Below are 24,578 nucleotides of genomic sequence, written 5' to 3'. Positions count from 1 at the left end.
AAATGGTACAATGTGATCTCATGATCGCCCACTCTGTGGATGTCTACCGTGCGTAAACACTGCATATGGTAACTCCAATTACAAAGATGGTGTCCGACATGGACAACACCTCCGATACAAAGTATGTCTGGATACCAATTAAGAACTCAGAGGAGCCTTGTATCACTGAAGCATGAAGCATTACAGGGAAAGATACAAAGTGCTGGAGGAACTCAGCGAGTCAGGCAGCATCTCTGGAGAACATGGACAGGGTATGTTTTCAGTCAGGCCTCTTCCTCAGACATTCAATTTAAAGTAGGGCATTACTTTGTCCTCCATACATTTGCTTGAATTCTGCTATCATGGAAATGTCATGAGAGCAGGATCAGAAGTCTGATCCAAATAGAAGCTGGGTGTGTGCGCTGGGGAAATAAATCGATTCGTATCCAGACCACATTTGTTTTGGTCATTTATAGATTTAGACCAGCATGCTGAGTTAATTCCGTCGAGGAGCTCTAGGCTTTCTATCTTTAGCTGGGTTGATTACTCCTGAATGCCTGGCACGCAGAGGTCCCAAAAGCACACACACTGGTGTGTCGGGTGAAAAAGCCTGGCTTGTGTCACACCACCTGCTTCCACTACTCTTGTTTAAAGATTTGAACTGCTGCTGTGTGGAAACGCCTGTCTCTCCTCTGTTAGACATATGTTTGTGATGAATGATGAGATTTTGGGGAATGTCTCTGTTCATTTTCTGCTTTTGTCATTATTCTCCAAATCACCGATAACCACTGACCAAAAGTCCACCAATTGTTTGGTGAACTGTTGCGACTTTGAGTCAGTGCCAGAAATGCAGTGACTCTTGCGTACTGCCTTGATGAGGTCTGCTGTATGATTTTGTCAGGTTATATGCAAAAGAAAGCACTTCACTGTACCTAGCTACATGTGACAATAAAGTATCACTAAATCATTGAGCCCCACCCAACACTGGTTCAATTAAGCCTCAAAGGGGATGGTTTCTCCTGTAGGTGGCAGTATCTCTGAAAGCTCATGTTTCCACCCTAGCCATGCCATCCAGAAATGGGACCTGACTAGACTAATTCCAAATGACCCTGATCGAGAGTATTTACACATGGGTTAATAAGCAGAAGAGCTTTGACAGAAGGAGTTGTCAGTCCATCACAGGTGTTGACCTCCCCTCCATCATAGTGATCTACAGGATACGCTGCTTGAAGGAGCCAGCTAATGTCATCAGAGACCCTCACCACTCTATCACCTGCTAGCATCATGACGAAGCTACAGTACTGTTACCTCCAGCTTGAAGAATAGCTTCTTCTCAACAACCATTCGGGTCTTGAACCACATTGTACCAACCTAACCACAATCCTACCTCAGCACCGAACTACTATGGATTATTATAGACCTGCATCAGGTTGTGCTTTGTATTTATGCAGCATTATGGTCTGGTTACCTAGTACAATTAATAATTAACGAAGGGTCCCGATTTCAGTTTGAAACCCTGCATCAGGACAGGGGTTGGATGCGAATGATGCAGAGCTTTGAACCAAAACATTGACCGTTCCTTTCTACAGAAATGTTGCTTGACCCACTTCCCCCAGCAGAATGTTTGACTATCCAGACTTTGCAAAAAGTCCTTCAGTATAAAGTTCTGGACTATTGTTTTCCTTCTTAATATGAATGCACAGAAGCATGAACGTTTTAACTGCCAGGTCCTGGAATAAGCCGGAGAGCTAAATATTGTCAATATTGGCTCAGAGACACTGATACAGTCCTGAAAGAATCATGCAAGTCGGATACAAGAGACAGTGAAACTATATGAAAGGAGAATAAGAAAAGTGAGGGATCTTGCAATGGTGATGGGCTGGTATGCAAAATTCTATCCATTGGCATAAAAAATGAGAAGGGAAGAAAAATAAAGAGAATTATTTTTAAAAATGGAAGAAATACATATTGATGCAAAACATGAAGATCAGGCAGATCAATGTATGTGACGAATATTCAAACATCAGGGAGAAATATTTTATAATTCAGATATTATGTGCAATGAAATATTTGTTCAGTTCACTGCTGCAATGAACTTTGAAAACACGAAAGAAGACATATTCCAATTTGTCCAAAACATAGATACATACAGTACCCTCCATAATGTTTGGGACAAAGACCCATCATTTATTTATTTGCCTCTGTACTCCACAATTTGAGATTTGTAATAGAAAAAAATCAAGTGGTTAAAGTGCACATTGTCAGATTTTAATAAAGGCCATTTTTATACATTTTGGTTTCACCATGTAGAAATTACAGCAGTGTTTATACATAGTCCCCCCATTTCAGGGCACCATAATGTTTTGGACACAGCAATGTCATGTAAATGAAAGTAGTCATGTTTAGTATTTTGTTGCATATCCTTTGCATGCAGTGACTGCTTGAAGTCTGCAATTCATGGATACCACCAGTTGCTGGGTGTCTTCTCTGGTGATGCTCTGCCAGGCCTGTATTGCAACCATCTTTAGCTTATGCTTGTTTTGGGGGCTAGTCCCCTTCAGTTTTCTCTTCAGTATATAAAAGTCATGCTCAATTGGGTTCAGATTGGGTGATTGACTTGGCCACTCAAGAATTTACCATTTTTTAGCTTTGAAAAACTCCTTTGTTGCTTTAGCAGTATGTTTGGGATCATTGTTTTGCTGTAGAATGAACCGCCGGCCAATGAGTTTTGAGGCATTTGTTTGAACTTGAGCAGATAGGATGTGGCTATACACTTCAGAATTCATTGTGCTACCACCATGAGCAGTTGTATCATCAATGACGATAAATGAGACAATACCTTCAGCAGCCATACATCCCCACCACCGTGTTTCACAGATGAGGTGGTATGCTTTGGATATCGGGCAGTTCCTTCTCTCTTCCATACTTTGCCCCTGCTATCACACTGATATAAGTTAATCTTCGTCTCATCTGTCCAGAAGTGTGGTTGCTCTTTTAAGCACTTCTTTGCAAACTGCAACCCGGCCATCCTATTTTTGCGGCTGACCAGTGGTTTGCATCTTGCAGTGCAGCCTCTGTATTTCTGTTCATGAAGTCTTCTGCGGACAGTGGTCATTGACAAATCCACACCCGACTCCTGAAAAGTTTTTCTGATCTGTCGGACAGGTGTTTGGGGATTTTTCTTTATTTTTGAGAGAATTCTGTCATCAGCTGTGGAGGTCTTCCTTGGCCTGCCAGTCCCTTTGCGATTAGTAAGCTAACCAGTGCTCTCTTTCTTCTTAATGATGTTCCAAACAGTTGATTTTGGTAAGCCTTAGGTTTGGCTGATGTCTCTAACAGTTTTATTCTTGTTTCGCAGTCTCATAATGACTTCTTTGACTTTCATTGGCACAACTTTGGTCCTCATGTTGATAAACGGTAATAAAAGTTTCCAAAGGTGATGGAAAGACTGGAGAAAAAAACTAGGTGCTGAGAATTCTCTTATACCTGCATTAAGGAGGCAATTAAACACCTGAGAAATTACAAACACCTGTGAAGCCATGTGTCCCAAACATTATGTTGCCCTGAAATGGGGGGACTATGTAAAATCACAGCTGTAATTTCTACCTGGTGAAACCAAAATGTATAAAAATGACCTTTAATAAAATCTCACAATGTTCACTTTAACCACATGTGATTTTTTTAATTACAAATCTCAAATTGTGGAGTACAGCGGCAAATAAATAAATGATGGGTAAATGATGGGTTTTTGACCCAAACATTATGGAGGGCACTGTCGAAACATAGAAAAATATGTGCAGGAGTGGGCCATTCGGCCCTTCGAGCCAGCATCACCATTCAATATGATCATGGCTGATCATTTAAAATCAGTACCTCCTTCCTGCTTTTTCCCCATATCCCTTGATTGCTTTAGCCCGAAGAGCTAAATCTAACTCTCTCTTGAAAAGATCCAGTAAATTGGCCTCCACTGCCTTCTGTGGCAGAGAATTCCACAGATTCACAACTCTCTGGATGGAAAAGTTTTTCCTCATCTCAGTCCTAAATGGCCTATCCCTTATTCTTAAACCACGACTCCTGGTTTTGGACTCCCCCAACATCGGGGACATTTTTCCTGCATCTAGCCTGTCCAATCCTTTAAGAATTTTACATATTTCTATAAGATCCCCTCTCATCCTTCTAGATTCCAGTGAATACAAGCCCAGTCGACCCATTCTTTCATCATATGTCAGTCCCGCCATCCAGGGAAATAACCTGGTGAACTAACACTGCACTCCCTCAATAGCAAGAATGTCCTTCTTCAAATTAGGATACCAAAACTGCACACAATACTGCAGGTGTGGTCGCACCAGGGTCCTGCAAAGCTGCAGTAAGACCTCCTTGCTCCTATACTCAAATCCTCTCGTTATGAAGGCAAACATGCCATTTGCTTTCTTCACAGCCTGCTGTACCTGCATGCTTACTTTCAGTGACTGATATACAAGGACACCCAGGTCTCGTTGAACCTCCCCTTTTCGTAATCTAACACCATTCAGATAATAATCTACCTTCTTGTTCTTTCCAACATAGTGGATACTGCACATACTGCATCTGCCATGCATCTGCCCATTCATCCACCCTAAGAAAGTCACCCTGCAGCCTCATATCATCGTCCTCGCAGCTCATACTGCCACCCAGCTTTGTGTCACCCGCTAACTTGGAGATGTTACATTTAATTCCCTCATCCAAATCGTCAATATATATTGTAAATAACTGGGGTCCCAGCATTGACCCTAGTCACTGCTAGTGCACCTCAGTAGTCACTGCTAGTGCACCCTGCGGCACCCCATTAGTCCCTGCCCCACTAGAAGTAGTGGGCAAGGGTACTGTAGCAGCATTTAAATAGCACTTGGACATATACACGGATAGGAAATGTTTTGTGGGATGTGGGCCAAACACAGGCGCATGACCAGCTTCGATGGGACATCTTGGTCATCATTGATGAGTTGGGCTGAAGGGCCTGTTTCCATGCTGCGTTAATATATATTGTAAATAACAATGTTAGCTAACCTAGATTTCAATGGCTAGTGCATTTATCATATGACTGGTTTATGCTGAGATAAGATTATTAACAAAACTGTAATGTGGCTGTACAATAAACTGATCTTAAATAAACATATCACTACTAAACTATGCCATTTATGTGGTCAGGCCACTGTGAGTTATGACACATCTTGTTATTTGTGGCCAAGTCATTGGTATTTTTAAAGCGGGGATTGGCATGTTCTTGATTCGTAAGGGTGTCAAGAGTTACAAGAAGAAGGCAGGAGAATGGGGTTGTGAGGAGAAATAGATCAGCCATGATCAAATGGCGCAGCAGACACATGGGCTGAATGGCCTCATTCTACCTATGTCTTACAGTCTTATAAAATGAATAGAACATGAAAATGTACCAACAATTTTCCAGATTTACATTACAGAGAATATGGCAGAAATTCAGCTTTTATAATTGAATTAATCATGTACTCGGGAGTGTTGACTGTCTATTGTGGTGCCTTCATATCATTCGTTTCCAGAGCTGAATAAAGCAACGAGTCAACAGTGAAAGATAAGTGTCCATGCTGTTGCTCTTTTCATTCCAGTGGCCAAACAAGGAGTTTCTGCCTCTTTAGTTACGGTTAACTCAACCCATTAAATATTGCTGTGGTTTGCCTACCCGTGATCTTTCTTCCAGCTTGGTCATCATCACAACAATTGCACTTCGTTGCTCCCATATCATCCTCCAAAAATCTCCGAATGTCTCAGGCAGGGGCCCCTGTGTGGCGATGTAGGCATTTTGCTTTCTATAGCCATCGATGTAGTTGGAGTTAGAGTAATCACTTCCTGGAATGCCTACAAAGGGAGGAAATAAATGGGTTTTATAAGTTACAAAATTTCAGCAGAAAATAGATTTTTCTTTAATCTGTTTCTGAAGCCAACGTGTTGCTGTAAGACAATGGAACATTCAAAGATAATAGTTCTCGTTAAACTAATGTATTTATAATGTGAGTGAGCTCATGAAAACTTAGCAGCTCATCTTTCAAAGGATTAAATATTTAAAACCTTTGGATTTTCTTAATGCTATGTTAATCTAATGAAAAGGCAGATGCACCCCATCATCTTCACTCAACTGGATCACTATTCCTGAACAATCTACTGTACCTTAGAGAGGCAGAGGCTTTAAGCTGGGAACATTTGTCTAACTGCACAAAATCCCCCTTTCCCCAGCCAAAATATGACAAGCATTATTCTTCGATAAATGGGTACTTTGTATTGCATAGAAAGCACTAAGGCAATGTTCCCTCGTCAACGTTTACAATTTCTTTCGTACTTTACAGTCTGCTTTAGTTGAAAGCTATTTGCCTGATTCTTCGGACTCACTTGGGTTTTGAATCTCTGTCTTTGCTGACAGATAGTTATTGAGATTGCTCCCAAGCTACATCAACAGCGCATTAGCTGAACACTCTAACTTTCATCTATCATGATTGTTGCCTCCCGGAATAATGTTTTATGGGGCTAAATTCAATTGTCCGAGGAACCAAGTGGGGAGTTACAAAGTGTCATAAGTAAAAGAGGTGATTGACCCAGTCCTTTTCAAGAAGTTGGTGTTAATAAGTTCAAAAGTTAAAGGTATAGAATTAGGCTATTCGGCCCATCAAGTCTACTCTGCTGATCTATTTTCCCCTCTCAACCCCATTCTCCTGCCGTTTCCCCCTAACCCCTGACACCCTTATGAATCAAGAATCAGTCAATCTGTGCCTTAAAAATACTCAATGACTTGGCCTCCACAGCCATCTGTGACAATGAATTCCGCAGATTCACCACCCTCTGAATAAAGATATATGAAAGTAGAGAAATTTCACCACAAAGCCAAGAGACTGCAGATGCTGGAATCTTGATCAAACAATAAATTGCTCGAGGAGAGTCCCAACCGGAAACATTGTCTGACAATTTCCCTCCAAACATGCTAAATTCCCACAGTGGTTTGTTTTTTTGCTCATCTTACTGCAACTATACATGGCACTAGTGAGACCACTATGGAGAGAGTGCAGAGGAGATTTACCAGGACTTGCCTGGGATAGATCATTTCAGTTGCATAGAGAGACTGGAGAGGTTTTCCTTGCAGCAGAGGAGGCTGAGGTGGAACCTGATAGAGGTGGTACAAAATTATGAAAGGCATAGATAGCGTAGATACAGAGAAGCCTTTTATTGTAATGGAGATGTCCAAAACAAAAGGGTATAGATTTACAGTGAGATGCCAGAGGGTAAGAGGGGATCTGAGGAAGATTGTTTTCACTCAGAGTGTGGTTGCACTTGAATTATCAGATTATGGACGTGCTGGTAAGTGGGATTAGGGTCGATGGGTACTTGATGGTCTGAAAAGATAAGATCAGTTGAAGCGTCTGCTTCTGTGCTCTATGACTCAATGTGTTTATAAAGTTCAGGAGGATAGCAGAGGAAAGTGCTGGGATTGAGATGGATTCTTAGAACAGCTTGTACTGGAGCCTACCAGGGAGAAGGCAATTCTGGGCTTAGTGTTGTGTAATGAACCTGATCTGGTAAGGGGACTCGAGGTAAAAGAGCCATTAGGAGGCAGTGATCACAATATGATAAGTTTTACTCTACAAATTGAGAGGGAGAAGGGAAAATCTGAAGTGTCAGTATTACAGTATAGCAAAGGGGATTACAGAGGCATGAGTTGGCCAGAATTGACTGGAGGGAGGCCCTAGCAGGGAAGACGGTGGAACAGCAATGGCAGGTATTCCTGGGAATAATGCAGAAGTTGCAGGATCAATTTATCCCAAAGAGGAGGAAAGATTCTAAGGGGAGTAAGAGGCACCTGTGGCTGACAAGGGAAGTCAAGGACAGCATAAAAATAAAAGAGAAGTACAACATAGCAAAGAAGAGTGGGAAGCCAGAGGATTGGGACTCTTTTAAAGAGCAACAGAAGATAACTGAAAAGGCAATACCGGGAGAAAAGATGAGGTACGAGGGTAAGCTAGCCAATAATATAAAGGAGGATAGTAAAAGCTTTTTTAGGTATGTGAAGAGGAAAAAAATAGTCAAGGCAAATGTGAGTCCCTTGAAGACAGAAGCAGTGGAATTTATTATGGGGAACCAGGAAATGGCAGACGAGTTGAACCGGTACTTTGGATCTGTCTTCACTAAGGAAGATACAAACAATCTCCCAGATGTTCTAGTGGCCAGAGATCCTAGTGTGACGGAGGAACTGAAGGAAATCCACATTAGGCAGGAAATGGTTTTGGGTAAACTGATGGGGCTGAAGGCTGATAAATCCCCAAGGCCTGATGGTCTGCATCCCAGGGTACTTAAGGAGGTGGCTCTAGAAATTGTGGATGCATTGGTGATCATTTTCCAATGTTTGATAGATACAGGATCAGTTCCTGTGGATTGGAGGGTAGCTAATGTTATCCCACTTTTTAAGAAAGGAGGGAGAGAGAAAACAGGAAATTATAGACCAGTTAGTCTGACATCAGTGGTGGGGAAGATGTTGGAGTCAATTATAAAAGACGAAATTGCGGAGCATTTGGATAGCAGTAACAGGATCGTTCCGAGTCAGCATGGATTTACGAAGGGGAAATCATGCTTGACTAATCTTTTGGAATTTTTTGAGGATGTAACTAGGAAAATTAACAGGGGAGAGCCGGTGGATGTGATGTACCTCGACTTTCAGAAAGCCTTCGACAATGTCCCACATAGGAGATTAGTGGGCAAAATTAGAGCACATGGTATTGGAGGTAGGGTACTGACATGGATAGAAAATTGGTTGACAGACAGAAAGCAAAGAGTGGGGATAAATGAGTCCCTTTCAGAATGGCAGGCAGTGACTAGTGGGGTACCGCAAGGCTTGGTGCTGGGACCGCAGCTATTTACAATATACATTAATGACTTGGATGAAGTGATTAAAAGTACCATTAGCAAATTTGCAGATGACCCAAAGCTGGGTGGCAGTGTGAACTGTGAGGAGGATGCTATGAGGTTGCAGGGTGACTTGGACAGGTTGTGTGAGTGGGCGGATGCATGGCAGATGCAGTTTAATGTGGATAAGTGTGAGGTTATCCACTTTAGTGGTAAGAATAGGAAGGCAGATTATTATCTGAATGGTGTCAAGTTAGGAAAAAGGGACGTACAACGAGATCTGGGTGTCCTAGTGCATCATTCACTGAAAGGAAGCATGCAGGTACAGCAGGCAGTGAAGAAAGCCAATGGAATGTTGGCCTTCATACCAAGAGGAGTTGAGTATAGGAGCAAAGAGGTCCTTCTGCAGTTGTACAGGGCCCTAGTGAGACCGCACCTGAAGTACTGTGTGCAGTTTTGGTCTCCAAATTTGAGGAAGGATATTCTTGCTATTGAGGGCATAGGTTTACTAGGTTAATTCCCGGAATGGCGTGACTGTCGTATGTTGAAAGACTGGGGCGACTAGGCTTGTCTACACTGGAATTTAGAAGGATGAGAGAGGATCTTATCGAAACATATAAGATTATTAAGGGGTTGGACACGTTAGAGGCAGGAAACATGTTCCCAATGTTGGGGGAGTCCAGAACCAGGGGCCACAGTTTAAGAATATGGGGTAGGCCATTTAGAACGGAGATGAGGAAAAACTTTTTCAGTCAGAGAGTTGTAAATCTGTGGAATTCTCTGCCTCAGAAGGCAGGGGAGGCCAATTCTCTAAATGCATTCAAGAGAGAGCTAGATAGAGCTCTTAAGGATAACGGAGTCAGGGGGTATGGGGAGTAGGCAGGAACGGGGTACTGATTGAGAATGATCAGCCATGATCACATTGAATGGTGGTGCTGGCTCGAAGGGCCGAATGGCCTACTCCTGCACCTATTGTCTATTAGTGTGTGGAAGCAGAAGTCATGGTTTGGATTCCTCATAAACATTTTGCTGCTATTATCACAAAATCGGAAGATAGATAGATGCATAGACAATAGGTGCAGGAGTAGGCCATTTGGCCCTTCGAGCCATTTAATGTGATCATGGCTGATCATCCACAATCAGTATCCCATTCCTGCCTTTTCCCCATACCTCTTGATTCCGCTAGCCCTAAGAGCTCCATCTAACTCTCCAGATTATGCTGGCGTCATAGTTAAAATGAAGGTGTGAAATATCGGGTGCTTAATCACAGGAAAAGTGGAATGGAATAGAAAAATTGGTCATTGTCTTTAAAAACAGATAAATCATCTGGCCCCAATAAAATATATCCCAGACTGTTAAAAGCAGAAAAAGAGATCATTGCAAAGGCTCTTTCAATCCTCTGTAGCTACAGGTTGAATGCTGATGTTGAACTATTAAATAGAGAGATAGAAAGTCACGATTGACCAGTTAGTGTAACTTCAGCAGTCAGCAAATTGCTGGAATCCATTCTTCAGGGTAAAACAAAAAATTATTTCGAAAGACACGGATTAATCGCAGATAATCAGGGTGGATTTGTTGAGGGAAGGTTACATCTGAGTAACCTGACAGAATTCTTTGATGATGAAATAACGAGATTCACTGAGGACAATTGTTTGACGTAATCTCTGTGGATTTTTAGCAAAGCTTTTGACAAGGTGCCACATAGCTGATCTAAACTGTAAAACTCAGCAGCTCCAAGGAGAGCGGTAATTTGGATCCAGAATTAGCTCAGTGATGATGGTAAAGTGGCCAATTATCTAAGATTACTCGAAGATGGTGCAAGCAGCACAACAGAAAAGAATCAAATATAATCTATGGTTCCATCAATAAGAGGACAACCTACAGACTATGCCACGGCACACATGCTAATGCGATAGAATTTTCCAGAACTAATTTTGATGGGCATCTGGAACATAGAACAGTACAGGAACAGGACCTTCTGTCCACCATGACGCCAACTTAAACTGAACATTTGCCCACACATGGTCCACATCCCTCAATTCCCTGCTTGTTCTTTTTAATTCTGAATGTTGAATCAGCCTTTCCCTTGCTTGGAAAGGAATTGAGCCAATATATACTTCAGTCAAAAGTGAAGATTTATTGAATTGAAATTTTTAAAAAAACTTTTTTTCTAAAATCCTCTTTTAATGACTGTCTTTTTGCATTGTGGCATCTTCTGCAAAGAGCAGAGTAAAATGAATGGCAAGACATAAAAAAAGATGACCCTCTGCAATCTCAATGGGCACCACCTCCCTGGTTAGTAGACATCTTGCACAGAGGCTGCCAAAATCTCCTTGCCTTGGCATAAGGAAGCCCTCTCCTGTTCCAACAAGCCCCACATGCTGCCCATGTTTTCTGCAGATAAGCCTCATCAACATTCAGAACCATTCCTCTCAGAATCATGAAAGGGAACAGATAAATTAGAGAGAATATACTTTTCTGTGCTAGTTAATCACATGGTGATTTTTGGAAGGCTTGACTTGTGCTCCGTCATTTGTATATATTATTAGCAAAGTACACCTGATCAGCAAAAGGAAGTAATGGAACCACAGGGAGAATAGATTGTATAGTTAGTAGCTGATTAATTTACTCTTGAACTTATTTAACTTTAACTTTACAGAATGCAAGGTTTGAAGGTTACATGGAAATCTATTTACATGGGGATAGGAAGACACATTTGTGATAAAATTCAGAAATGTAGCCTTTTCAATGCAGGGCAGACTTTCAAAAAACTCAGCTCGTGCAGTTCTGTGAAAGTAACTACCGTTTTAATGTCTCTTGAGGTTTATCAGAATTCTGCCTGGATTAGAGGGTATCAGCTACAAGGAGAGGTTGGACAACATTGAATTGTTTTCTCTGGAGTGTCAGTGACTGAGGGGGGACAGAACAGAAGAATATAACATTCTGAGAGTTCCAGATAGGTTAAACAATGGTAACCTTTCACATCAGTGTGAAAATGTCAAAGAGTAGAGGGCACAGCTTTAAGGTGAAAGGGACAAAGATTAAAGGAGTTTGAATTTAAGTTTAGTTTATTGTCACGTGCACCAAGGTGTAATGAAAAGCTTTTGTTATGTGCTATCCAAGTCAGTGGACAGACAATGCATGATTACAATCGAGCCAGAAACAGTGTATAAATATGTGATGAGGGAAATAACATGAATATCGTTTAGTGCAAGAGGGGCAAGGGGAGAGGAGGAAGTGGCTGGGGTGCGACACGTCCCTGATTATGTGGAGGCCTTGCAGAGGCTGTGAAGTGTAAACGGTGTCAATGGTAGGGATGTTGATTTGTGTGATGATCTGGGGTGCATCACAATTCACTGCAAACATGCAGGGAAAGTGTTTTTTTGCACAGAGGGTGGCGGATCCTGGAACACGCTGCCTGGGGAGGTGGTGGAAGTAGATAGGATTGTGGCATTTAAGAGGATTTTGGAGTGACTGCAATCTAAGGTCTTGGACACTGAGAGGCTGGGTCCTGTGTAACAAGCCAGCAAACACTGTATCATAAAAGAGGCTGCAGGAATGGCATTGTTGCTTTGTACATAGAATATATAGACTGACTTCAGAGATACAGCATTGAAACAGGCCCTTTGGACCACCAAGTCTGCACCAACCAGCGATCACCCCATACGCTAGCACTATCCTACACACTAGTGCCAATTTACAATTTGCAGAAGCCAACTAACCTGCAAACTTGTATGTTTGTCTTTGGAACGTGGGAGGAAACTGGAGCACCCAGAGAAAACCAACACGGTCACAGAGAAAATGTACAAATTCCATACAGACAGCACCCGTAGTCAGGATTGAACCCTGGTCTCGGGTGCTGTATGGCAGCAACTCTACCAAAAGGGTACAGAAGAATTGAAAGAAGTGATTCCAGGAACAGTCTTCAATTATGTGGATAGATTGGAGAGGATTAGGTAAACACAAATCAAAGGGGTTAAGAGGTGACTTAATGAAAGGATTTTAATTAAGTAAGGATGCAGACTGAGTAAAGAGGAATGTTTCCCATTTGTGGAGGGACCACAAACTCATGGACCATGCCGTGAGGGTGATAACAAAGAAAATGAAACCAACATGACAAAAAATGATTTGACGCTGTGCGTGGTTAAGGATGGAATGCCAGGGCACCAGGGATAGTAGTGCAAGCAGATTCAGGTATAATATTTGCAAGATGATCTGATAAGTATCTGCAAAGAAAGAATTTATAGGTTTGAAGGGAGATATCAGGGGAGTGAGACCAGCTGGACAATTTTTATTTAGAAATAGTAAATACTCAATGAGCCAAATGGTCTTGTGGCACAGATTAACCATTCTGTGATTCTATGATTGAGTTTCTTACAATGATTTTATTAGCACAAATGATCTCTGTTGATTTGGCAATTCTTAGAAGAGTAACAGTAAGTACGATAAATGCCTATGGTAAATGTGGACAGGGAATGGAAATCAATCTAGGAAAAGGTATCCAGTAAGTTACAATATGTTCTCTTATCTATGATTGGGGTATGAGTCAAAACTAGCAAAGCTGCAATGTTCAAGGAAAAAAGAAAAGAAAAAATAAGACTCCAATGTCTTTCTTTTGTTATGCTTTGAATTTATCGTAACATTGCCACGATTTAGTGTGAGAGTGTATACCTTGCTCACTTTGTTGTTATGTAAACTACAAATCCCACAGCAGTCCTCAGGAATAAAACTTTAACTCATGATCTTGATAATGATCTCGAACAAGGGGATCTAGCAAGCATCCTGTTCAGCAAGCTTCAAAGAGGTGTCTGCCTGTCACCCTAGCAACCCGAGTATTACTTCAATCCAACACGCCATGATAGGAATACTGTAATCCCTATCTGACCGCATGCATAAGCAACCTACCTCCTGCTGCCAGAATTAGTACACCAGAGCAAGAAAACTAAATGGATTTGATCAGGATGAGTTGCTTCATGCCAACAGATCATCCTTGATAAAATAAAACAGCTATATGGAATTCAACAAATTCAGTTTATCGACCATTCCAGCCTTTGTATAACATAACATATAACATATAACATATAACAACTACAGCATGGAAACAGGCCTGTCCGGCCCTACCAGTCCACGCCGACCATTCTCCCTGACCTAGTCTCATCTACCTGCACTCAGACCATAACCCTCCAATCCCCTCCTATCCATATACCTATCCAATTTACTCTTAAATAATAAAATCGAGCCAGCCTCCACCACTTCCACCGGAAGTCCATTCCATACAGCCACAACCCTCTGAGTAAAGAAGTTCCCCCTCATGTTACCCCTAAACCTTTGTCCCTCAATTCTGAAGCTATGTCCCCTTGTTGGAATCTTCCCCACTCTCAAAGGGAAAAGCCTACCCACGTCAACTCTGTCCGTCCCTCTCAAAATTTTAAAAACCTCTATCAAGTCCCCCCTCAACCTTCTACGCTCCAAAGAATAAAGACCCAACCTGTTCAACCTCTCTCTATAGCCTAAGTGCTGAAACCCAGGCAACATTCTAATAAATCTCCTCTGTACCCTCTCCATTTTGTCGACATCCTTCCTATAATTTGGCGACCAGAACTGCACACCATACTCCAGATTCGGCCTCACCAATGCCCTGTACAATTTCAACATTACATCCCAACTTCTATACTCGATGCTCTGATTTATAAAGGCAAGCATACCAAACGCCTTCTTCACCACCTTATCCACATGAGATTCCACCTTCAGGGAACAATGTATCTCACATTTCTCTTTCTCCTGTGAATTTCATCCATCTTCTCCATTCACATTTTTCTCCAAACATACCTTTTGTTATTCCTTGCTCTCTTTAATTTGCTTGGTTCACTCGATTCATTCGATTTTTCCATCCAATCACAGGAATTCCTTTTTTGTTCTCTCTGCCTCTCCCAATATTTTCTGCAACTTAATCTCACTTTACATGTCATGTTTTCTATTTCTGATGAAAGGCCATTGGCTTGAAATGTTTGCTCTGTCTTTTCCCCCTGCCTGCCCTGCTGAGCTTTTCTGTGGAAGGAAATGGACAGTTGATGCTTTGGCTCAAGACTCTTCATCTCTTGTGTATAAATTCATGAGAGAAATAGATTGGGTAGATGTACAGAATTTCTTGCCCAGAGTACGTGAATTGAGGACCACAGTACAAAGGTTTAAGGTGAAGGGGAAAAGATTTAATAGGAATCTGAGGGGTAACTTTTTCACACAAAGGGTGGTAGGTGTATGGAACAATCTGCCAGAGGAGGTAGTTGAGGTTGGGACTATCCCAACATTTAAGAAACAGTCAGACAGGTACATGGATAGGACAAGTTTGGAGGGATATGGACCAAACGCAGGCAGGTGGGACTAGTGTAGCTGGAACATGTTAGCCTATGTGGGCAAGTTGGGCTGAAGGGCCTGTTTCCACACTGTATCACTCTATGACTATCTTGAAAGAGTGGAAGAGGCCAAGGACAGAAAAATAAGTGTGTGAATGAGGAGTGGAATGGGTTGCCAGCCATTTTAATTCCCCTACCCACTCCTGTCTGTCCTCAGTCAAATCTAGAGTGCTTTATTGTCACATCTACCAAAACGGAACAATTAAAGTCTTACTTGCAGCAGCACAACAGGTTTGCAAAAAAACAGTGCTCAATAGATAATATAATAAACAAACAAATTAAGTTCAATAAAAAAAAGCCCTCTTTAGTGCAAAAACAAAACAGTCCAAAGTCCCTATTGCAACCAAGGCTGTCCGTAGTTTATTTGGAGTTTGTAGCATTCTGTAGCCTGATGGTCATTGGGAAGAAGCTGTTCCTGAACCTAAATGTTACTGTTTTCAGATTCCTATATCTTCTTCCCGATGGCAGGAGTGAAATGATAGTGTGGTCTGGGTTCTTGATGATGCTGGCTGCTTTTTTGAGACAGCGTCTCCCATAGATCACTTTGATGGTGGGGAAGTCAGTACTCATGATGGACTGAGCCTCCTCCACAACCAGTTTGAAGCCAAACGTAAACTAGAGGAACTGTACTCCATATTCAGACTGGATAGTCTATAACCCAATGGCATGAAGATTGATTTCTCCAATTTCATATCATCCATACCTCCTCTGTCCCTTTCCCTCTCCTTCTATCTAGCTTGCTCCCTTTACGCTTCCTTTCCAGCTCATCCCTGTCCTTTATAACCATTTCTTTATCCCTCCTCCCCACACTTTGCTCCCCCTCTATTGCTTAGTCCTCCCCTTGGTTTGTTGTCCCCATCTGCCACCACCACTCATTAAGATCCTTTTTTTACCATCAGATTCCAGAATCTCCCCCCGTCCCTTCCCCATCTGACAGTGATCTACCAATCTATCCCTCCTCATCTGCATCCACTTATCGCTCGCTAGCCCTTGCACCACACATTTCACCATCTCTTTATACTAGCAACTTTCCCTCAACTCTTTCAGTATAGAGGCAACATCCCCACTCAAACAGTTGACGGTCCATTTCCCACCACAGATGCTGCCTGACCCACTGAGTTCTTCCAGTTTCTCACCTCTGCTGAACATTCTCATCTCTGGGAGAAAAGAGTGTGCATATATGCCGTTGTCCAGCGAAAAGAGTAAATAATTTAGTCTATCTCCTTCGGTGGTGGATAGTAGGCATAACTATCAATTTAACTTTCATCTCAAATAAAGGACAAGTTTATCCATAGAGGTTAGACCCCTGTTGTTAAATGGAGGTTGAAAATGCTTAATTAGTTTATAGGAAATCTAGGGATTGTCCATTGACTTCATAATACAGTTTCTTCATGTGCTCTTAATAACTACCACAGTCAATTATAAAAGACATCTGTCTTTGTTACAGTTCCTCCTGCTGAACTAATTGTGCAGCCCATTATTTTTCAAGGAGAGCTCAACATTTAGCTCTCAAGCATTTCTGCTTCCTGGTCATATTCTGGTGTCAGTTATCTCCCTCAGTAGACAACTGAGTCAAATTATATTGAAGCGTATCAGCAAATTCAGACAAACAAGTAAGACTTTAAAAAAGTTAAATGCCATTTTAGTGCCCATGTGGTTTTCTGGTGAAGTGTCCAAAATAAATCAGAGATTAATAGATACAATAAATGTACATTTAAAAAAAACAACACATATACTGGATACAAATCAGAAAATGCTGGAAAAGTGCAGCAGGTCAGGCAGATTCTGTAGAGAGATAAACAGACAACGTTTCAGGTCTGCAACCCTTCATCAGCCTTATATCATGTTCACATGTAATAACTAGAAAATCCATTTGTGCCCTGATATATATTTTTAGAACATCTGCATTGGAAAAATAAAATGTTTGGTCAATTCTGCAGCAGCTTTGATTAAAACAGTACAGCTGCCAACATTTACGCATCCATGCAATTATGTTATTGTTAGCACATTTTGTTCTAAAAGCACCCCAGTCACTAATTTGTGATAATGCATCAACAATTTACAGCTTGCATGATTTCTACTTGTATTCCACATCTGGGACGTTAGTTAATAAGATAATAGTTCGACTGGGAAACCGATGAATGGTTCATAGTTCATGAAACCAATAAAGCAGCTCTTTCTTTGATCTCTTGGTTGGAGATATGTACCAAGTTTACAAAGCTGTGGGAGTAACGAGGAAGGCTCACAACACTCTCTGAATGAAGGAAGGAGTGATCATGCCAAGCATGTTGGGCGGCACAATGGTGCAGCAGTAGCATTGCTGCCTAATAGTGCCAGAGACTCGGGTTTGATCCTGACCATGGGTGCTGTCTGTGCGGAGTTTGCACGTTTTCCCCATGACCATGTGGGTTTCCTCCCACATTCCAAAAACATGCAGGTTTGTAGGTTAATTTGGCTTCTGTAAATAGTCCTGAGAGAGTAGGATAGAACTAGAGCATGGAGTGATTGTTGGTTGGCGTGGACTCGGTGGGCGGACGGGACTGTTTCCACACTGTATTTCTAAACCAAACCGAACTAAACTAAACTAACTGTGCTTTCTGGTCTTTGATCGCCATTGAAGCTTATAGAATGAAGAGAACTATAAAGGACATCAGCACCAGAACAACATTGTAAAATGAATGTTGAAGGTTACTTTACAAAACTGTTTTGGAGGGTTTCATGACAGAATTAGTGAGGCTGCCTCTCCACCACTTTCTCCTACATCAGCAAGTGACCTCTCAGCAGCAGGATACAAAAATATCTGTACACTATGTGTACATTAAAACTGCATCGTCTGCTCAGTATACTATGCTGTATAAATGACCAGGTACACATAGTGCACACCCATAACTGTCATCTTTGGCGATCACATGAAGTCCTCCGTGTGGGTCCTTTCTGTGGGACTTGAGATGGCTGAAGGGGACAAGTTCACAAGTTATAAGAGTAGAATTAAGCCAAGTCTACACCATTCCATCATGGCTGATTTCTGCCTCCAAATCCCATTTTTCTGCCTTCTCCCCATAACCCTTGGCACCCGTTCTATCCGCGAGCCACAGGTTTCAACGTCCCTCCATGTGGACGCCTGTGTGTGACATCGATTAACGTGCGGAAACTGATGCACAGAGGGCCACCACACTGTCCTTAAGAGAACCAGACCCAGGCCCAACGACATGGATTCCAAGACGGTTGGGAGTCTCTCCCTGCTGTAGATTTCATGCGCCTTCTCAGCCTCTTTGGTGCTCTATCCACTGACCAGCCACCACCCACTGCCTGTTTCACGGTTGAAAGTGAAAGTGCAAGTGCAAGTGCAAGTGCTCGTGGACCAGTCTTTGGTCAGGAGCCTCCCCCTTGACCTGCCTGCCATGGGTGACCCTGCCTGGAGCATAGCTCCGGTCTGTTTACTTCTCAGGATCATAGGTATATGTAAGCTTATCCATGATGACAAGGTGGGCGACCCTTGCAGAGACCTATTATATAGTTTGTTTAATGATCTTGAAAATAACTTTTCTTGGCAGTCCTGGCTTTGACTGGTGTCTCTCATCCCATGGGTTATGGGGAGAAGGCAGGGGAATGGGGTTTGGAGGGAGAGATAGATCAGCCATGATTGAAGGGCAGAGTAGACTTGATGGGCCGAATGGCCTAATTCTGCTCCTATCACTTATGACCTTATCACCAAATTGAATGGTTGATTTTCTTGCAGATCTCCAGGCCAGACTACATATATGCAGTGTAAGGATTAGAACTTAGTTCAGCTTGACAGCGTAAAAGTGGAACTAACTGTTACTGCTCACAAAATGCTGGAGTAACTCAGCAGGTTACTTGCATTCTGTTTCCCCTTTCTCTTGTTTCAGTGGGCTCATAAAGTGACTCATAGTACAGCAAAATGTCAATAACACAAAAAAACACTAATTAGTCTCTGTAGACTTGGTGCAATTGTTTAAATGAATGCAAATGAATCGATCTTTCCTGATCTTAAACATTGTACAAAGCAATATTATGATGATACATAAGGTATTTACTCAACACCCAGAGACAAAAAACAGTAATCTTGAACGAAATAAAGTTAATTAAGAATTAGAAGTTATGTTTTCAAAACAAAACTGAAGGCTCTGCAAAAACAGCACAACAAAGACTTGGACAATGCCGTTGGCAATGTGCATCTACCCGATCTATACCTCTCATGATTTTGTACATCTCTATAAGATCAAAGGGATATGGATCATGTGCAGGTGGATGAAATCAGTTTAACGACATCATGTTTGGCACAAACACTGTGGGCCGGTGTGCATATTCCTGTGCTGTGCTGCACTGTTCTATGTTGTATCTAAAACCACTTCATAGCAAATTAAGTACTTTCTCTTGGACGCGCAATCAGTGTCGTAATGTGTGGATATTCAACAGGCTCTTTGCGCACAGCAGGCCTCCTCAAATACAAAGGCAGGAATGGCCAGATATTTTCAGAGGTTCATTGAGGATTAATTAGCAGCCAGGATGTTGTGGCTAACGTGGCTATCTTTGTATCACTGCCAGGTGATCTTTTACTCCACCCGAGATAGATGACAAGACCTTTCAGTTAACAGCTCACCCAAAAGGAGAGAACTCCAATCCCACAGTACTTCCTCAGTGCTGCACAGAAGTCAGGGAGTCATGGATCTACACAGCATGGAAACAGGCCCTTCAGCCCAACACACCTGCACTGACCAAGGTACCTATCTGAGCTAGTCCCACTTCCATAGATGGACCTGCCAAAATGTGTTTTAAACATTATAATTGCACTCACATTTATGACTTCCTCTGACAGCTTGCTGCATATATCCGTCAATCCCTGATTGAAAAACATGTACCTCTGGTCACCTTTAAATCTTTCCCCTCCCACCTCAAATTGATGTCCTCTAGTTTTTTATTCCCCTACCAGTATTAGACTAGATTGCTGATTTAAAAAAAAAAAATTACAACTGATGGAAATCTGAAATAAAAGCAGAAAATCATCAGCAGGTTAGGCAGCATCCGTGGAAAGAGCCAGAATAGTTAACATTTCAAGCTGAAGATCATTCACCAGGACTGGGAGAGAGAGATTTTAAAAAGGGACTTGTAAGTTGCAGAAAAGGTAGTGGAATGAATGGACAAAACAAAGGGAAGACTGAGATGGGGTGAGGCCGGGGTTGCCATGGAGATGAGTCACTACTTTTTAGACTTTAGATTTTAGAGATATAGAGCAGAAACAGGCTCTTTGGCCCACTGAGTCTGCGCCAACCAGCGATCCCCATACACTAGCACCATCCTTACACACTAGAGACAATTTACAATTTTACCAAAGCCAATTAACCTACTGTGCATCTTTGCAGTGTGGGAGGAAACCAGAAAACCCAGAGAAAACCCATGCTTTCAAGAGAGAGCTAGATAGAGCTCTTAAGGATAGCGGAATCAGGGGGTATGGGGAGAAGGCAGGAACGGGGTACTGACTGAGAATGATCAGCCATGATCACATTGAATGGTGGTGCTGGCTCGAAGGGCCGAATGGCCTACTCCTGCACCTATTGCCTATTGTCAGTCATAGGGAGAACGTACCAGCTCCACACAGACAGTATCCATAGTCAGGATTGAACCAGGGTCTCCGGCGCTGAAGACAGCAACTCGACCGTTGCACCACTGTACCGCCCTAGTTATGAGGTCAAATGGTTTGGTGAGAGAGTTAGAGGGTGACTACACGTTTTTGTCTTTGTTATGTGTTGCTTATACCGGAGCTGTGGGTTCTGCTGATCAGGTCAGTGGTGCTAATAGAGATAAAACAACTGAGACATCATGGCTTACACCAAAGCAATTTTGCTTGCTGTGCACATGTTTCTAAACTGGGAAATGAACACAGAACCTTCACACTAAGAGGCCCAGATACTACCCCTGAGCAGAGCCCTCAACACGGTAGGCTTACTATGTGTGTTGTCGATTCTCCTTGAAATCCATCAAGAATATTTGGAATTGTAATCCACCTGATAACATCTGAATTGTTAAGTATTTGCAGGCAGCAGAATCTAACATTTTAAGGTATGATAATCTTTTCACACAATATGCCATCTGCCGATGGAACAAAGATATGCATTAGGTATTTACATTGAAAAGTCATTACCAAATAAACACCCGCTAAAGGCAGTAAGACAGCAATGTAAATAAGAACGTTAATAAACATCAGGCACAATGTTATTTCCAGTCCATTTTCCCAGGGGTGAGAATAGGTGAAAATATCACATGCAGAAAACTCTGTAAATTCCCATTTAGGATACTTAGCCAAGCCACTGCAAGGTCCCAATAACATCATCAAACCCTCACATGCAAATATGAAAAAGGTCTCTTCCAACTCAGGGTGCCCTCATCACTTGCTCTGAGATTCGAAGCAGGAATTCCAGTTTGGTTTGGTAACTTGGGCAATTTTTTTTTTTTTTAGTTTAGTTTAGTTTATTATCATCACGTATGCAGAGGTACAGTGAAAAGCTTTTGTTACGTCCATCTACAGTGTAGAGGTACATGATAAAGGGAATAACGTAAATAACATTTAGTGCAATTTAAAGTCCAGTAAAGTCCGATCAAAGATAATCCATGGGTCTCCAATGACGTAGATAGTAGATAGTAGCTCAGGACTGCTCTCTAGTTGTTGGTAGGATGGTTCAGTTGCCTGTTAACAGCTGGGAAGAAACTGTCCCTGAATCTGGAGGTGTGCGTTTTCACACTTTACCTTTTGCCTGATGGGAAAGGGGAGAAGAGGGAGTGGCTGGGGTGCGACTCGTCTTTAATTATGCTGGTGGCCTTGTGGAGGCTGCGTGAGATGTAAATGGAGTCAATGGAAGGGAAGTTGGTTTATGTGATGGTCTGAGGATAAGTATGCTAAGTAGGAATTTACAGAGAGTTTTCTGCATGTGATAGATTCACATGATTCGTCACCACCTATTCTCACCCCTGGGAAAACTGGACTGGAATTAACATGGGCCGAATGTTTATTAACGGTCTGACCTACATTGCTAACTGCTTGCCCTTCTGAGTGCTGCCATCCGGGATGATTAAAATTGTCCCTACCACCCGCTGGATCAGAATTTGTCTACTTTCAACCTAGTTTCTTGCACATCAGAAGAAAGTGTCAGTATTTTTAATATATATTTCAATAATATGCCATGATTGATAGCAATCGTCTCTTCTCCACTCGGTCACAGCCCTGAACGATTCCCTGCCAAATGAACCGCTATTAAAACAAAGAATTGTCAAACCATCGACATCTACAGTACAGAAGGTGCAATTCAACCCAACACAGCTCATTACCACAGTAATTTCAAACTGCATTGACCCACTTGCTCCTTGTAGTATTGTACCTCGTTTGCTTTCAAATATTTCAACATGTTCCTTTGAAAAAGCACGCTTGTCTCTATCACAACTGCACTCGAGTATTCCAATCTCCAACAGCTCTGTATACAGACATTTTTCTTAACCTTTCGCTCAGTTTTAATAACTATTTAAAACTGTTGACCACAAAGAACTGATTTGGAAGAAATAATATTTCTCAATTCACCCTACTTAAACTGTTCATAGCTTTAAAATATAGTTATTAAATCTCCTGTAAGCCTTCTCCGCCGAGTCAATTAAGGGTATCCACATGAATTTTACACTAAATGAGGGAGGGTGGGACCAATTCTTTGCTAATATGTTCATGCTCGTAGTAAATCAAATTAAACTAATTTTCAAATTATCTGTACCATGGACATTTTAAACTAATAAGGATTCCTTTTCACTTAGTCCCTGCATGTTTTCAGACTGCTGCAATCGTTCCCATTTTGTTCAGCACATGGAGGTATGAGGGGTTAATTGATTGAAATATAATTACTGTAACAGTTGCTTTCAGTACCAATCATGAAATGACTTGTTTACTGTAAATTGTTTGAGAATGATAATGATTTTAGAATAAGCGATTAATCATAGTTAGCGGCAACTAGTATTTTAAATGTTAAAATTGTCTCCAATTAATCCTGGTGGCTTTGAATAGTACACAATGCTCCTGAATTCACTTGTATATTTCAGCATTTCACAAAGTACAAAAAACAATCAAAAACTCTAATTACATGTGCACATTCTGAGAAATGCAAACTGCAAACAAAGCACTGATAAAAGATTCTTTATCCAAAACACTAAACAATTTTTATTTTCAATTCACAGATTAATAGTACTTATGCCTTTAGTATTTTGTTTGTTCAATATAATAAATAGCCCTTAATGCATTCCTAGATAAATCATACTAATATGGTAAAGCTGTTAATCCACACGTACTAAATTTAACCACATTAGGAAAGTACAACCCAATTATACATTCTCGCCACAATGCATTAGGCTATTAAAGAGGGGCATCTGACCATAAGAAATGTTAGCAGGAATAGGCCATATGGGCCCTTGAGCCAGCTTCCCCATTCAATAAGATTGCAGCTGACCCCCACTTTCCTTGACTCTGTAGAAGGGTGCTAACCCAAAATCCATACCCTCCAGAGATGCTGCCCAACCTACTGAGTAACTCCAGCACTTTGTGTTCTACCAACCCTTCCTTAAATTCACTTTCTCGCCTTTTCCATAATCCTTGATTCTCTTCCTGTTTAAAAATCTCAACTTTGAATATATTCAATAATTTAACCTTTAGAGCTATTTGACGCAAATAATTTAAAAGATCCATAACTTTGAGAGAAGGAATTCTTCCTCTTAAATCCGTGGTCCCTTGGTTTGAGACAATGCCCTCTGGTCCTTGACACTCCCATCAGGTGAAATCTCCTACTGGCATTTACCTTGCAAGCTCCCTCAAGAATCTTATCTTTTTCAATAATTATCTCTCACTCTCCGAATAGACCCAACCTGCTCAACGTTTTCCTCATCCAAGTGAACCTTCTCTGAACTGCCCCCAATGATGATATATCTTTCTGTAAATAGAGGACTAATAATGATATATTCCTTTATTCGTCCCACACCGGGGAAATTTACAGTTGATGGTATTCCAGATGTGTGGTCTTACTAGTGCATTATACAGCTGCAGTACCACTGCCATCCAGTAATACTCCCAACTTCCTTGAAATAACAGTTTGCATTCCATTAGACTTCCTGACTACCTGCTGCACTCAGCTTTCTACACTTCACATATGAGGAGCTCCTAGTCCCTTGGTGTTGCACTTTTCTGCCGTGTTTCTCCATTTAAATACAAATATGTTTTTATCGTTCTTCCTTCTAAAGTGAACA

The 24,578-nt window shown here is 41.6% G+C and overlaps 1 protein-coding gene across 29 annotated transcripts in view; it reads right to left on the bottom strand.

The window, feature by feature from the left end:
* LOC144591791 (receptor-type tyrosine-protein phosphatase delta-like) overlaps positions 1 to 24,578 on the bottom strand; it is a 1,768,335-nt gene that overhangs the window by 46,391 nt on the left and 1,697,366 nt on the right. For all 29 annotated transcript variants that reach the window (XM_078395814.1, XM_078395847.1, XM_078395838.1 and 26 more), the window contains one exon: positions 5,672 to 5,847. In XM_078395814.1, the coding sequence (XP_078251940.1) occupies positions 5,672 to 5,847 (176 nt within the window). The remainder of the gene's footprint in view (positions 1 to 5,671; positions 5,848 to 24,578) is intronic.

This window comes from Rhinoraja longicauda, chromosome 3, assembly GCF_053455715.1.
Source record: "Rhinoraja longicauda isolate Sanriku21f chromosome 3, sRhiLon1.1, whole genome shotgun sequence".
Lineage (NCBI taxonomy): Eukaryota > Metazoa > Chordata > Chondrichthyes > Rajiformes > Arhynchobatidae > Rhinoraja > Rhinoraja longicauda.
This window is presented reverse-complemented; position numbering and strand designations above follow the sequence as displayed.